At 40.1% G+C, this 15716-nt stretch overlaps 1 protein-coding gene across 1 annotated transcript in view; it reads left to right on the top strand.

Annotated features, from left to right (window-relative positions):
* CPLANE1 (ciliogenesis and planar polarity effector complex subunit 1) overlaps positions 1 to 11689 on the top strand; it is a 58003-nt gene extending 46314 nt beyond the window's left edge. The window contains exons 44-55 of the mRNA XM_057364685.1: positions 543 to 636; positions 1284 to 1451; positions 2344 to 2457; positions 2816 to 2846; positions 4042 to 4173; positions 5007 to 5172; positions 6770 to 6831; positions 7251 to 7415; positions 8677 to 8789; positions 9121 to 9204; positions 10545 to 10714; positions 11143 to 11689. Coding sequence (XP_057220668.1) covers positions 543 to 636; positions 1284 to 1451; positions 2344 to 2457; positions 2816 to 2846; positions 4042 to 4173; positions 5007 to 5172; positions 6770 to 6831; positions 7251 to 7415; positions 8677 to 8789; positions 9121 to 9204; positions 10545 to 10714; positions 11143 to 11283 — 1440 coding nt within the window. The 3' untranslated portion in view covers positions 11284 to 11689. The remainder of the gene's footprint in view (positions 1 to 542; positions 637 to 1283; positions 1452 to 2343; positions 2458 to 2815; positions 2847 to 4041; positions 4174 to 5006; positions 5173 to 6769; positions 6832 to 7250; positions 7416 to 8676; positions 8790 to 9120; positions 9205 to 10544; positions 10715 to 11142) is intronic.
* The last annotated feature ends 4027 nt before the right edge of the window (positions 11690 to 15716 follow it).

Genomic DNA, 15716 nt, shown 5'->3' with positions numbered 1-15716 from the left:
AATCTTTTTTTTTTTCCTGTTTTTTCAGTTCATACTAGTTGGTCACTCCTTTTGTAACTATTTTTCATGTATTRCATATCAGGTATGAGTGTTGTTCTCTTTGAGACTAATGCTCAGTAAAATGTCTCATTTTGCATTAATCTTAGTATTTATTTTCTAATTTTAAACTTTAGGAAACTTGTGAGATATGAAGACTATGGAAATAYTTTAATTTGAGTGGCTTTTAAATAAATTATGTATTGAAAAACTTCAGCTACTTTAATGTGATCATTAGGAGTAGAACTGTTCCTAAAAATAATGGAATTTATATGTGTTTTTCTCAAAGTATCCAGAAGCTTGAAATTCTTTCATGAAATTAATCTACTTGAGCTACTTTGGTTCCTGAACTTCTTTGCTTTCAGTCAGGAAACTGCATTAAAATATTTATAAGATCCTGACAAGATAAGTATATTTAGAGTAGACTTTGCATAAATATCTATAGTGTAAGTCTCAGAAATACCTTGAAGAAAGTGTCATTAYCTACCTTTTGGATTTCATTACAGTTAGTGAAGCTGATAGAAGATTTTGAAATGGCTGCTGATTCAGACCTTGGTGCTCATCCTATGGTCTCTGGAGCTGCGGGAGTCATTGGTGCTGGTATGTGTCCAATTAACAGCAGGATAGTAAATTTACCATTGAATATTCATCTTAGATGGCTTTCARTTATCACTGATATTTAATGCAATCCCAAAAGATGTTATTGAAATATAAACCAAGCATATCAGAGAAAGGAACAAAAAAGAAAGGTAGCAAATCTTAATATTGAGTTGTCATATCTACTGGTTTTATTAAAATGTTACATCAGCTTAGCTGTTTTCTAGAGAAGATGTACTGAAAGATTTATTGTTTCTTTAATGAATAACTATATAGTACCTACTTATAGCTACTGTCCTGTGCCAAGAACATAGTCTAATCTACTTATGGAGTTAAAGCAAAGCCAAGTGGTGGAACCAAGTCATGGCTATATCTGTATTCATACGTAAGACGATATTTAGGATGTCCTTTAGGCTCACACGGAACAACTCCTGGCCCACTCATTTTCTTTGTGTGTGCAGGTCTGGTTCACACAGCACAGCCCTGGAAGTGCCCTTCCATAGGGAGGCAYGGCTGATCCAGGTCCAGGCTGCTGTAGGTGACAGATAAACTAAAGATGYCACTATCTGATATATATTATTGATGGTTTCTGCATCGTGAGGATTTCCCATTGGTCTACACTAAGTACTGGTCTGTTTTTTTTTTCACAGAATCAGAACATCATTTGACAGGCATGATTTTTGAAGATGTTATAGATGATCAAAAGGAGAGCTTAAACTTGGAATGTCCTGTACCCAGTTCTACTACAGGGGATGTACACACTCCTGCCTCTGCAGTCTTGGYTTCTAATTCTCCCAGTGGCCTAAAGTCACCTTCTGGTATAATCTTTATTGTGTAYCTTTCCCATTTGCACCTTCTAAAAATAACTAAACCTTTTCTKCACGGTGTAATAATTTCTCATGACTGTTACACAGAATGTTATGTAATGACAATGAGCTTATTAAAGTCAGTCATGAGCCTTTCTATATTGCATTATTTAGATTGGCTTCATTGATATGCACTGATAATGAGTTTGTTACATGACAGAACAGTATCACTAAGCTTTGAAAACAGCTCAGCAATGTTGGGTCTGTTTCTGAAACCCATCACTGTGCTGRTTTGTACTCACTTAATTCAGTGAATATAAATGGACATGTCACAGAATACTTGAAGCTTCCTCCTAAAACTGTCTTTTTCATCACTATAGTCCACCTATGTCTAGAGAGGTGACATCTCTGTTAAATCCAGCTGACATGAGTAAAGTCAATTGGTTTATTTCACTGCACAGGAACTACACTCTGTATCATAAAAGATTATTATATGAGGTCTAATAATTTTGAAAACTGAGAGTAAGTTGATTTTTGTAATTATGAAGACTGCAGTMGCCTTAACGGGAGGAGGAAAAATCATTCTGCCAGCAACCTATTGCCCAAGGTTAAAAATGTGTTTGTGTTGTTTTCTCAGCATATTGCCTGCATTGCTGGCAGTCAGGCTCCCAAAAATGATACATGCTTTGTACATGTGAATGTGTATTTGATATTCACATTTACAGCAATCTGTCTTAAAAGGTTTTAAAACATGGTTCCTGTGTCTGGATAGAGCACAAGTGAATCTCAAGTAGTATGCACACCAATTTAYTTTTTGAAAACAGTAATAGAGCTTTCTAAGTATAAATTTGTTACTTGCAAGCTAACTATCAGTGATACTAAGTTACAACTRTAATTTTTTGAGATGGAGAGCTTAGTTTAGGAGAGGAAGCAGTGCTCTTCCTTCCAAGACAGCCACACTACTCTTCAGTTGCATCTTCTGAATTCCAAGCTTCTTCTGAGTGTCTGGATTCCTCAAGTAAGTGTCAATCACTAATTTTCCAAGAAACACTGTATAATTAATTGGAACAGATATTTTCCAGTTAGTTGGTCATGGCAGAAAGCTGTCAAGAGTGATGATATTTTCCTAGCAAAACCATCCACAAAAGCCAGAGAACTGTTAATTAATGCTCTCTGGAGTCTCTGTGCTAACCTGGCAGTCARTGACATGTTGTCTCACAGGCTGTTAAGCTTATGTACAATATGAATTTGTTTTAATGTCAACATGTTGAGGTTGATTTTTTTCTATACTTTATCCCACAGTCTGTTTAATGTTTTTATTATTAGTTTGTGTACAAGTGCAAGGATGTTATTAACAAGGATTGTTTCTGTTTCAGGCTCTCGTATATGCGGAGATCTATGTGCTGGGTATGTATTTTGAGATTAGTTGTTGAAAGTTTACTCAAAAGGTGACTGTCAGTGTGGAATCATCACTTTATAAAAATTGAGACATTTATTTTCCAACCGAATAAAAGCCATTTACTCTGATGTTGATAGTGCCTGTTAGATTAACTTAATGCAAAAGCTGCTGAAGTGTTCAAAGTTAGTTTCTAGTTACAAGTAAGGGAGCTGTTAGTGTTGATGGTGCTCTTGTCTGTGTGAATTTATTATTTCTCCTATGTGCAAACCACTTTTTCAGCAAAGTAAATGCAACTGCTGCTGGCAGTTGTCTACAAAGCCAACTATCACCAGAAGGTTTTTAAAGTGTTGCCATATGAAAAGTATAAAGCGACACTCCGAMGACTTCAAAATTGGGAAGAGCCTATGGATGAAATAAAATGGTCTGACATTTGYATTTTTACTTTTGGCTGCTGTTAGTCTTCTGAATCCAGTAGAAAAGAGTATCTGGCATCCCTTTCTTCTAGTCATTCTTCTCCATTACCCATTCTTTATTGTTTTGCTTGAATCATAGCAGTAAACTGAATGGTTTATCCTACTCTGCAAGTATTTTGAGTGGAACTGGTTGTTGTGACTGAAGAAGATTAGGTGGAGATTACCTAAGATGAAGTATGGGTGTGAGGCAATAAACTTTAGCAGATAATGGTAGCTTGTGGTCCTAAACGATGAGATTTGTATTTTACCGGGAGCAACTGATTAAAAGAGAGGAAAGAAATGGGGAGAATTTAGATGAAACTATGCTCTCACTCATACAGGCTCTTGCTCAGAAGGTTATTGAGATATGGGGCGCTTGAAAGTGGTAGCACCTCACAACCTTCTCTCTTCATGTGTATCATTAGAAACCCCAGTGGGGTGCTTCTGACTGCCAGGCTCACCCTGCTGTGGGCCAGCCCTGTTCACACAGCCCACTGGAGCTTAAGTATTTCAGCTCTGGATTGTCCCTCTGATGTCAGCCAGGTCTTGCTTCTTCTGTCTTGTTGAGAGTTGACTCCAGTGTACTAACCCAGTAGAGATGTAGGGAAAGAAAATTCAGTCCAAAGGCTTTATGTAAAACAACCTGGATATTCTTGTTTTCATTATAAAAGACAGGGCTTTAGCCTGTTGCTCTTACAGGAATGTTCTACATTTAATTAGTAATGGCATTTTTCCCCTACCTAACATCAAGCTCTTTAGAAGATCCCCTGCAAATTACTGGTCCGAGTGATGTTACAGATGCTGTGAATGACCGTGTGGTTGAAAGTGACATCTCTCTGTTGGAGCTGGACTTTGCAAAAACACGGGCTAAGAAAACCTTTAGGTAATACCCTGGCTGGTTTTTTATTGTGTGTTGGTTAAATCATTCTAACTKTGGTTATTCTCATAGTTCGCACTCTGTTAACAATGGAAGCAATTGTGTGGTTGGATGCGACTAGTATTAGAACTTCTGATAGCCACAAATTTACTGTCCATTATCGGCTAATGCACTAATGGTTTTCTAGTACTCTGGTTTTGAAATTCTTTCCTTCCTACTTGCTTGTTCCTTCTACTGCTAGGTGTAGGCTGGAGCAGAATTTTTCTGTTCAGCAGATTCAGTTCAGACCTTCAGGTCTTCTAAAGCAGTTCTCAAAGATAGAACTGGAATTTCTTTTCCAGTGGCACAGCAGCCTCAGAAACTTCCAGCCCCAGTTTCCAGCTTGTCAGGCTTCCCTCCCTGCTGGAGATTTTTACACCTTCTTGACTGTCAGTTATAAAATCAGCTGTATTCTTGCCTGAGAGAGGTYAAAGTGACATCTGTTTCCTACCCCTGTTKGTGATATCAGTTGCTGACAGGAACAAAAATACAGCTGTTCAGGACACCAGTCTGTTGCATTGGTGCCATAGTTTCCACCAGTTTARGTTCTAGTTCTCTTATCTGAATGTAGTTGACAGCTAGAAGAAAAGTTGTATCAGATGTCTTGGGAATTGCTTGTTTGCCAGGATTTTATGTGGTAAAATTTTGCAGAGGAAGATTTCCCTTCTTGTTGATTACTTACACTTCCAGCTGTGTCAGGATTTTAAAGGGTTTTCAGTATTTTTATTATTTAATGTGGTTACCATTGTTTGYAATTTTCAGGATGTGCTAGATTATTTCCTGTTTATATCTGCTCTCAGGGTTCTTGATTCTGCTTCTGGGCATTCCCAAAGAACAGAAAAGGAGAGAAAAGAGATACAAACATGGATGAAAAGAAAGCAAAAGGAAAGAATGAAAGAATATATGCAGAAACTGGATGAACAAAGACAAAARGAACGTAATCCTTTCAACCTGAGGAAGCATAGGGTAAGAACAATGGGAGTCTTGAATAGTAACTGTTACTTGTTGCACAGGTGACGATTATTCCGGTTTGATAATATAAAGGCTGACAGTGKTTTTTTCCCCCTATTTTAATATTGGCTTTTTACGTGTGTAATTTATTTTATTGGAACTGGCCAGTTGTGTCAGATAATCGGATACACCAGTGCTCTTCACAGGTTTCTGTGGTCACCATTGGCTGCRGATGGCAATTACACAGTATAGCCTGTAATGGATAAATCTGTAACATTCACTGATGAAAAAGTGTTTTTTCACGGAGTGATAGCAGCAGTTGTTAAGATGTGTTTACATCTTGTTTCATCTTCCCATGCACCTCCCAAACACCCCCAGTGAATTTAAAAAGCAGAGTTCAGATGTCAGCATCCTTTAGTGAATGACAGGATACTGAGGGCAGCCATCACTGTCATTCACCCACACAGAGGTGTGTGAAATTGCAAAGGGGCAGCAGAGATGCCTGAAATATGTCATATATGTCAAGGAACCCTATGAAATTTTTCTGTTGAAGTCTGGTTTTAGTGAACAAGCAGTCACCTCCCAGAACTTTTTAGGTTTAAAATTTAATTAATAAAAACACGTTTATGGCCTGATCCATCTTGTCTGTGCTGGAAAYAATGGAAAATAAAAACCAGAAGAAGTTCAGAAGAAAATTTCCAATCAGTATTAACTCTCAAAATATGCATTTGCCATCTGAATACCTTCAGGACCTAAAAAGACCCTACCCCGGTGTTGCAGGAGATGAGACCTAACAACAGCAAATATATCCCTTTATTTTTACCTGGTTGAATTCAAAATATGTTGTAAATACTTGCAGGCTGAAGCTCTATTGGTTGTAACTCCTGTGCAGCAAATATATAGCATACACATGTGCCCTGTTACAAAATAATTCAATTGTATTTGCTATCAGAAAGAGTAACAGAGCTCTTCCGTGTGAAATAAAGTATTTCCCCTGGTTTTRAACAACCTTTCAAAACTTAACAGGGCTGCTCTTCTGCACATGTATGGATAGAAATGATTCAAGAAAAACGAGTCCTCCATTCTTGTGTTGTCAACACATAAATATACGCTTGATGCATTTGCTACAGACTTTTGTCCTRAAATAATTAGTGGGGGGATTCTCAGCTTTCAKTGAATGKTTTGGTTTTGGGTTTATTTGGGTTTTTTTTTAAGAACAAAGAATTAAAGAATTCAAATTGTACTCTAGCACACACAGGTCAAAGTGCAACCTTGCCCTGTTTTTTAAATTAGTTTTTGGGAATATCACTCATTTTTAGGAAAATGAAGTTTAGGAACTTTGAGCTTGACCATGGGGACATCTCCTCAGCAACATTAATATTTTAAGCATATGAGGTATGGAAGATGTGACTGGGAGATTTCAGTATGTTTTTAGAGASTGGAAGGTTTTAGAGACAACCTAAATTTCCTGGTCGGGCCATATGCTTTCATATTTTTTTTTTCTGAAGGGTGTCTTAAACACTAACTTTTAATTAAGTACATTTTGAGAATGAGAGACTGGAATGAGACCAAGTACGTAATTAGTTAATTATTTTGATACTTTCTCATACAGCATCATAATCCTACTTCAAAGGATATTAGAATCTTCCAGAAGAAAAAAGAAGAAAGAGACAGGTAAGTTTCTGTAAATATAATTGGGATATCCTTCTTTATATATTAGTTTTTCCAGTCCTGAGAAAGAGGTAGAGATAGTTTCAACTGTATTGCYTGTGAAACTTCAGATATTAGCCAAAAGAAATAATTCATGTTTACTTTACCATTTAGGAAAACTCTGAACATGTTTCATCCTTTGGCTATATTTGTCATTTTCCAAATATCATTGTTTCTTTTCTTTCCCAAACATTTCCTCATTCATTCTGTCAAACCCATTGGTAAGAAATGTTCTTACTTTTTGCTAATGATCTTAAAAGTCTTGGTACATCTTCTGTGAAATGACAAAAAGATGTTCTTCATGTAGCCTAACAAGACTTGCAACCCAGCTGTGGTGAAATGAGTGACAGCATGAGGTAATGTGTGATATTATTTCTCCACAGAGCCCTGTTGTCTGAGCATCACAGGATAAGAGTATCCCAGGCACTTTCCCTGATGAATGAAATGTTGTCTGAAACAGTGGCATCACCAGCAAGCGACTACAGAAYGCTGTCCAGCGCAGAATCACCTCAAGTGTACCGGAGGAGGAATGTGGCACCCAGTGCAGGGTACCACTCTGAGCATTAAACCTGCTCTGATCTACTCGTGTCTTCACCACTCTTCAAATTTTGTAGCAAGTTGAGACAGGATTAGTCTGGGTGAAACTTCCTGTGCTGGCAGAATCAAAGATACAATTTGTCTGGATCAGAGGACTCGGGAGTCCCTGTTCCAGCCTTGTTACACCAGTACTGCAATTCTTGGAGGGAGCCTTAAAAAYGCCTTTTGGAGGATGGAATAAACCAGACTCCAGCTGTAATCAGGGTCCCAAGCCATCCCACACAACATCAATTCCTTTTCAGAAGGGGTKGTTAAACATTGGCACTGCCTGCCCAGGGAGGTGGTGGAGCCACCAYCTATGGCACTTGGTACCAGGGTCTGRTTGACAGGGTGCTGATCCCATCAAAGATTCGACCTTACCATCTTGGAGGTTCTTTGCAACCTTAATGGTTCTGTGAATTCCACTGGATTATAGCCAGCAGTAGAGATCTCAAGAGCATCTAGCAACAAGGAAGAAGCAAATAAAAATCCTGCTGTGCAAACTCTAGATTTGTTCTCGTGCTTGCTCTTTTTTTTCATTATTTAGAGTTTTACTTGTTCTTCCTTTTGCACTTATTGCTTTTTGAGGAGGTGAGGGTATCTGAGTATTATAAATTGATATATTTATTCAATTTGTTGGCATTAATGCCACATGTAATACTGGCGTATATTGCATTTTAGTTTTTCTCATATATATATAAAATGTTATGCTTTTCAGAATAATAGGGGGAACTGTGTACTTCAGGTAATCCTGTAATTTCCAAATTTACATATTTTTGCTTCTTTTTTTCAGTACAGAATTTTTTTAGGTGCAGTTCCAGTATACGGCATTCCACTAAGTGTAGTCAGTGCTGTACAGAACCTGCTGGTGGTGTCCAAGGGAGGTTTAAGTGCATCAGCCCAGCCAGAATCAGACTTGCTGAGGAGCAGGAGTGGCAGGAATTCCTAACTAATAAGTTTGTTGGAACTAAGCTGGCTCTTTGTAAAGGCACTTTGGTGTGTTTTCTGTGTGCTTGCTGGCAGCTCTGATTCTGGTGAGGCTCACTGGCCCCACAAGCAGTGTGTGATGCTGATCCTCAGCCAAATTGGCTGAATGTGATTTCTCTGGCTTTTATGACCCTTCTGAATGTGCTCTGTCAGATCTAAGTTGTGTGGAGCAATAGTACCTGGTGCACAGTAGTTAAATATTTAAGCTTTGTTGTTGTGTTGGTTTTCTGCTTTGTCTTGTTGCAGAGGGCATCTGAACAGTCCTGTTCTGGCAGAAAGGAGCAGAATTGCTGGCAAACCTGGCTTTGGTCCAAAAGTACAACGTTTCACTCCAGTTCTTGGTTTAACACAGTCCAGGGGTAAGAATGGAAGTTTTTTTACAAGGGCATATACTGAAGATGATTTCAAGTTACTGCTGGAGTTTTAGGAGGGATACCTGTGTAAAAATTCAGGTTTATAATCCTGGATGTTTCCTGTCCTGAGTCTTTTCCCACTGTGCTGCCTCTGACCTCCTAAATGATGAGAGTTACCTTTCCTTATCACTTCCCTTTAAATCCAAAGTAGCTTCAATTACCATAGCTAGAGTACTGTGTAAGCCAGGCTGGAAACTCATAGATGAAAATTTGTAAGCATTGTTTGAGTATATTTTATCTGCATTTTAAAAAGGAAATCCTTACTTTGTCTTTCCAGGAAATGCCTGTATGTTCCTTCAGAAAAGTGCCCCCAGAGGAAGACTGAGAAATGCTACGAAGTGTCTTGTTAAATCCAGACCCTGTAAGTTACACAGAGCAATGACATAGTGCTGCATCATGCAGGGGGGAGATAAGATATAGATACGGCATTTGTTTAGGAAAAATAAAACTCATTGTTTTTTTCCCACATAAAAATCCTTTTAATTAGAAACTAGTGAGGTACTTTAGTCACCTCTGATTAAACTGTTTACTTTATGAACAGTTTTAGTCAGGTGACAGTTTCAAGATTACTGAAATAAGTGTGCTAGGTTTTGGTGAATTCCTCAAACACAAATCACAARGAGCAAAGGCTTGGAGTCTTACATTTCAGTTCAAACTCACAAAGTTAATTAGCAGACCAGTACAAAAGAATTGTGCCTCTCCCTTACCTCTGCATGCTGCTTACTCTCCCAGRTCTTTGAAGCAGGAATTGTCTTTGTTACCCTTCTGCACAGTATCTATTTTTCCATGTTGGCTTGGAAAAATTTATGACTAAGCTTAGCCAAAAAAAAACCCCTTTGGATTTGAGGGGTACTTTTCCCYATGCCTTTCTCTGTAGGTCTGGAACTGCAAAACATTGCTCCTAATGAAATTTTTTAACAGCTATAGTACTTGTTAAAAGCAGCTCAGACAAAGAATGAGGAGAGTATCAGTCTGAGACTTGGGAAATACTGCGACTTTATTCCATTCTGTCGTATGTAGTAATTATATTATTGGCATAATTTGGATGTTCAAATGTCARTGTATGTGAGTTGGCAGTGCAAGAAGTTGAGAGAAGCAATAATAAGCATTTTAAGCAAAATTAAAAAAAAAATAAAAACCACTTTTAATAATAAGCATTAATAAGCAAAGACACTTTCCCCGAATCATCTCTACTCATGTGGAAAAGTAATTTTTCTCCTTTCCATATGTTTTCTTTTCCAACTCTATATTCAGGTTGATCTTTCTCTGATTTCCTGGCACCTTCTTGTATCTGTTTTTCCAGGCTATCACATCACTGCTAAGGGTTTCATTTAAGTTCCATGTCTTCTAAAGAGGCAGAGATACAGGATTTATTTAGTTTAATCCTCTGCCAAATAATGAAGCACCATGATTTTTTTGGGAGCCTGCACCACAGAACCTGGATGCTGTAGGCACCATGAGTAGTCCTGTTGCACTTTGTGCCCTGCCCCGGGGACAGTTAGGGTCAGGAGGCTGGAAGGGACCAGCAGCCTTTTCTCACCATAACCCCACAGCACTTCTCGATAACAGGGCTTGCTGCTTTCACAAGGATTTACACACGGCTTCAGTTCTTAGAACTTRGAGCTTCTGTTCTTGAAGGAGTTTCAAGAGACTGAGACAAAAAGTGAGAAGTGTTACAGTGCTGGCCTGTTTTCTCCTCAGCTGCTGAGTGCAGAGGCAGCAGAAGTTCAGCACAAAAGCCTCTACAAGTGGCCACTGCAGTTCAGACAGAAGGTGTTGATCTTGACTCCGATCGAGATGTGGTGAGTCCTTGGASTGTGCCTGATGACATCCAAAGAATACTTCAGGATACTCGTGACTCCATGTTTCAGGTAGAATATCTGCTTATTCTATAAACTATTTGACACTTTCCAATTGACATGTTATTTACACCTGCTTTATTAAAAGTGTGGTTCTGCATCTATCCCTCTGCATCTACCTATGTGGGTGAGACAGATGCAGAGGGACACAAATGATGGGGCTTCAGCAGAGCTAYGTTTTTTCTTTACAAGCAAAGTCATTCCTGTGAGCCTTGAAACTGAATGTTCTTTTTAAAACTRTACAGTCACACAATTTAATGTCACACTGCCTGTCCAGGCAACAGACACCAGTGGGAGGGCATAAAGAGGAAAGCAGATTGCATTTGTTGTGGAATAATCAGACAAGTAACTTGATTTGGGCATGTTTTAAATGAGTGGGATCATTTCCGCTGTCCATGAATGATGTACAAGGATCCGCTCATCTTCTTTTCCCCCAACAGGTCTCTGCACTGCCTGGAATGAGTTTCTCTCCCCTTGGCAGTATCAACACTGACAGTGTTTCTGAAAGCACAGGGAGCATCCTCAGCAAGCTGGACTGGAATGCAGTTGAGGCTATGATAGCAGATATTGAAGACAAGTGAGAAGTTCTCRGCCACTGCACTCTTCCAAACAGTTACTGGTGTTTGGTTTTGTTTTTTAAAAACAGTAATTGTTTTGCTTAAAATGGATTGAGGCCTGTACTGGTTTCCTTCTTAAGAAGCATGGAAGCTCTCACTGTTTTCTGTCTTGCCTAGATGAAGTTAAATTCCTTAACATACAATTTCCTTTCCACATGTCTTCAGGTCAAGAGGAACTAAACATAGTTGGTAAGGGCAAACCCACARTCTTTAACAGATCTGGGTTAGCTGCTTTTGATAGAAACATATATAAACACAAAAAATGTTATTTTAAGAGCRCAGTACAACGATTCTACTTTTGTATTTAATATTTAACATTATTATGAAATTATTTTTGTAACATAATGGTTGTAATAAACTGGTTTAATAAAAGTGATTTTATTASTTTCTGCTGTAAATGATTTATAGATGTAGCACTATTAATTGTTGCTGTGTACATGTGCACTACCCTCATATTTTAAACCCAGCTTACTTGTGCAGTGCTGAGACTTAGAAGAGTTGGAATGACTGATAGAAAGACATATAAGTAATCAGAAATTAAAACCAGACTTTTGTTAGAAAAGGCAGCAGTCTGAGACACAAAGGGCAGMTATTTACTGGGGTAAAAATAATATCACTGCTCATACATCTGTGTGACGCTGCTATTTAGAGCTCCTCCAGCAACCCCCAGAGGTCTGGGGAAAAGTTTCCATGTGCTCAGTGACCATCAAGCAGTTGTGGTGTCCAAACAGATGCAGCTACGGTGACTCCCAACAAYTGTAGTTTTTGTATTTGTAGTGAAGAAATCTGAGTTCTTCATRTGAGTCAAAGGTATGCTAATTTCCAATGGTTAATTACTGTCACATCAAACTGTGATAATTGAAACCCTTAAGATTGCATGTTTYCATGCAGGCTGCATCTTGGCAAACATCAAAAAATAAAGTTCAGAGAAAGGCTGTTACAGGACTACACACATGCTGGGATAGAACTGGCAGTTCCTGTAGATTGAAACTGGCCATGTTTCTTTAGCWATTGTCAGAATCAGCATCAGCTTTTCTCATAGGATTGACCAGAGTGCAAAACTCAGTATTTGGTTTGATCATCTTCAACTGAAAGGGGCCAGTGCCTTCAAAGAAATAGTCCAAGCCTGAAACTGTTTTTACTCTGAGTGTAATTCTGTGTTTCTCCYGAATAGAAGCAAACAAATCATCAGGAAGTATTTTGTGGTCCTGGTGGAAAAATACTGTGAAAAATACTGTTTTAGKCAAGTGTGGAAGTCTCCTTCTGCACCCAGCCAGCTGTGAGAAAGCAATCAGTTAATTTAATTTTAACAGTGGTAAAGGAAATACTTTCTTGAAGTGCCTCCAGATCCACAGCACCACAAGTCATGAACACAGGGGCAGAGAGGCAGCTCAGRGACCTCCCCATCAGAATATCAGCTCTGAACTTAGACTTTGCCTGAGCTCTGAGAGCAGCAGGGCCTGGGCAGSAAGAGCTGCTCCTGCAGAGCCACAGCAGTGAGGAAAAGCACTTGGGACACCTGGGAGGATCATCGAGAATGGTCTCTTAACCAAGTTGCTTCCACTGACTCACAAAAGTTTTTTTGGGATTTCTCTTCTGTGATGCTCCTTTTAGGGCTGAAGAGGAAGCTGTTGAGTAAGACTTTTTCTGAGAGAAGCAGAYAGTCATATGAAATTGATGACATTTTAAAATAGACATTAAAAAGACCTCTTGAGGAGGTCTTTTGCTGTCATAGAAGTTATGAGGATCAAACAAGTAAAAATCTGTTAAATCATTGCAACCTTTTAGAAACAGATTTTAAAAAGCCCTTTTTTTCTCTAATGCCCTAGTAAAGGTAGTCAAAATACAACTGTATAGTATTTACTAATCTAAACTGATTTACACTTTGYCTTACTACTTGCTGTCTTGGTTTGAGACAATGTTTTCAGAGAAAACGTCACAAGGTAAATGTTTCCTCTGAAGTGAAAAAGTTGRTAATTTTTTTCCAACCAATATGAAATAGATGTTTGGGCAAAAGTGTAGAGAAAAATAGTTTTTTAACAAAACAAGCTGCCCGCAGGACACAGATTAAAAGAAAATCGCTAAATATTTAAAAATCCAGGAACACAGGCCGTGCCCTTCCCCCACAGCCACTCAGCCATGTGATGTGGAGAAAGATGGCGTGGCTCTTGTCCTRGGAAAAGAAGAAGAAACAAAATCCACATGGCTGCTCAGGCAACAGCGGCAACCCAGTGGCACTTCTCTCCTCATTGTGGATTAAACAGAGGGCTCRGTGTGCTTTTCTATCACTGGCTTGGCTTCTTCCAGAGTCCAGGATGAGACRGAGCYGCACCACTTGTCCCTGCCAGCSCCYGGCTGGTYGGCACTTGCCTCCTGGYTCTCGGACYGCRGGYCTGCCGATCCGCTCCAGAAAATCACAGGATTCACAGAAGGGATAACAGTCCAGGGAGAGCTGTTTGCCCAAGTTAACAGAGCTAACCAACCGGCAACAATGTAACTCCCCTGCACACAGTGAGCAGGACTCCCGCAGCGCCGAGCTGAGCTCCAAAAGCCTGCAGCAGCCCCGGCTTTTAACTGCCTGTGATGCCTTCCCAGTCGCCCCTACCCCTTCTTCTGGGTTACATTTAAAGGCACAGACACCTTTTGGGCATACAAGCTGATGGAATATAGGAATACAGGATTGGCACAAAATCAACCCAAGACCATTGCTTTACTTTTCAGAGTCTAAGTTTCTCTTGCGAAGCCAAAACAGAAGGTAATGCTTATGTTCAAATTTGAAGGCTTARGATTTTTCTCAAGCACCAGATCGCAGAAACTTGAGAAAAGGAGGAAGTTRTTTCCTTGGATTAATTTCCCAGCTTTATCAAGTCTGCCTGATTTTTGCTATCCCTTTGGGGTTTGGTGTTTTTTTCATCACAGCCTCTCACCACCTGTTCCAGTGACTCACCAACTTCAACATAAAACATTTCTTCTCTGTGTCTAGCTGAACTCACCCTCTTTCAGATTAAACCCATTCCCCGCCATCCTACCTGCCCTTGTAATAAATGCCTCTCCAGCTTTCTTGTTCAGGTCCTGGAAGGAGTTCCAAGGTCTTCCAGAGCTTTCTCTTCTCCAGGCTGGACAATCCCATCTCTGTTAGTCTGTCCTTGCAGCAGAGGTGCTGCATCCCTCTGATYATCTTCATGGGCTCCTCTGCACTCGCTCCAGCAGGAGCTGCCTTATGTTGGGGACCCCAGAGCTGGATGCTCYGGGTGGGTGTCAGCAGAGTGGAGCAGAGGGGCAGAATCCCTGAGAATGCTCTGGATTCAGCGCAGGACATGTTTGGCTTTCTTTTTCAGGAGTGTCCAGGATTACTAAAAACACTGAAAATTACCAAAAAAATGTATATTTACACTTCGTATAGAATAAATGTTTAGAAGTGTAACTTTGTTCTTATTTTGGGATAGAGCAGTCACTGTTAGTAGCAGGTATGGAAAATATTTCAAGTAGTTTCTTTGGGAAAATGAGAGAAAAAGTGAAGAAAAACATTGCCAGACACAAACAAACTAAACTGTACCTCATCATTCAGTTACAGTGTCAATTCAGCTCATTGTATTTATCAATGATCTGGRTGCTGGAGGTGAATGCACCAGTAACAAGTTTGCTGGTGATCCAGACTGGATGGTGCTGTGGATTCTTTAAGGACAAGAGGCCTAGCAGAGGGATCTAGATCAACTGGAGCACTGAGCAGTGATTAATGGGGTCAAATTTATCAAGTCCAAATACTGGATTCTGCACCCGGGATGGAGCAATGCCAGGGATAAAGTGGGAGAGCAGAGGCTGGGCAGCTCAGAGAGGGATGTGGGGCTGGCTGGTGCTGGACTCAGTGTGGGTCAGCAGTGCCCGGACAAACCCCATCCCAGAGCACCGAGCAYGGCACAGCGGGTCCAGAGCGAGGATGATCCCACTGGGCCCAGCCTTGGGGTGGCCTCAACATGGGCCCTGCTGGGTTCTGTAGGTGGAAAGGATGGGAAGGTTCCTCAATGCATCCTGAGGTAGGAAACAGAGCTGGAACCTCCTGTGAGGAGCAGCTGAGGACTTTGGGCTTGTCCACTTTGAAGAAAAGGATGCTGGGGGTTGGTCTCACTTCTCTCTGCAGCTTCATGAGGAGGGAAAGGGCACAGAGGTGCTGAGCTGTCCTCCCTGGCATCCAGGGACAGGACACATTGGAATGATTCAGAGTAGAAACAGGGAAGGTTCAGATGGGACACAAGGAAGCATTTCCTTACCACAAGGGTTGTGGGTGGTCACRCAGTGGAACATCCTGGACAGGTGGTCAATGCCCCAAGTCTGTCAGTGTTCAAGAAGCATTTGGAGAGTGCTGTTAGCACTTTGGTCCTGGATCTTTGGACGTGGCA

The sequence above is a fragment of the Malurus melanocephalus genome, unplaced genomic scaffold (genome assembly GCF_030028575.1).
Source record: "Malurus melanocephalus ecotype Western Australia unplaced genomic scaffold, MMel_1.1 scaffold_41, whole genome shotgun sequence".
Classification (NCBI taxonomy): Eukaryota; Metazoa; Chordata; class Aves; order Passeriformes; family Maluridae; genus Malurus; species Malurus melanocephalus.
The sequence above is the reverse complement of the archived record's forward strand: the minus strand, read 5'-3'. Positions and strand labels throughout refer to the sequence as shown.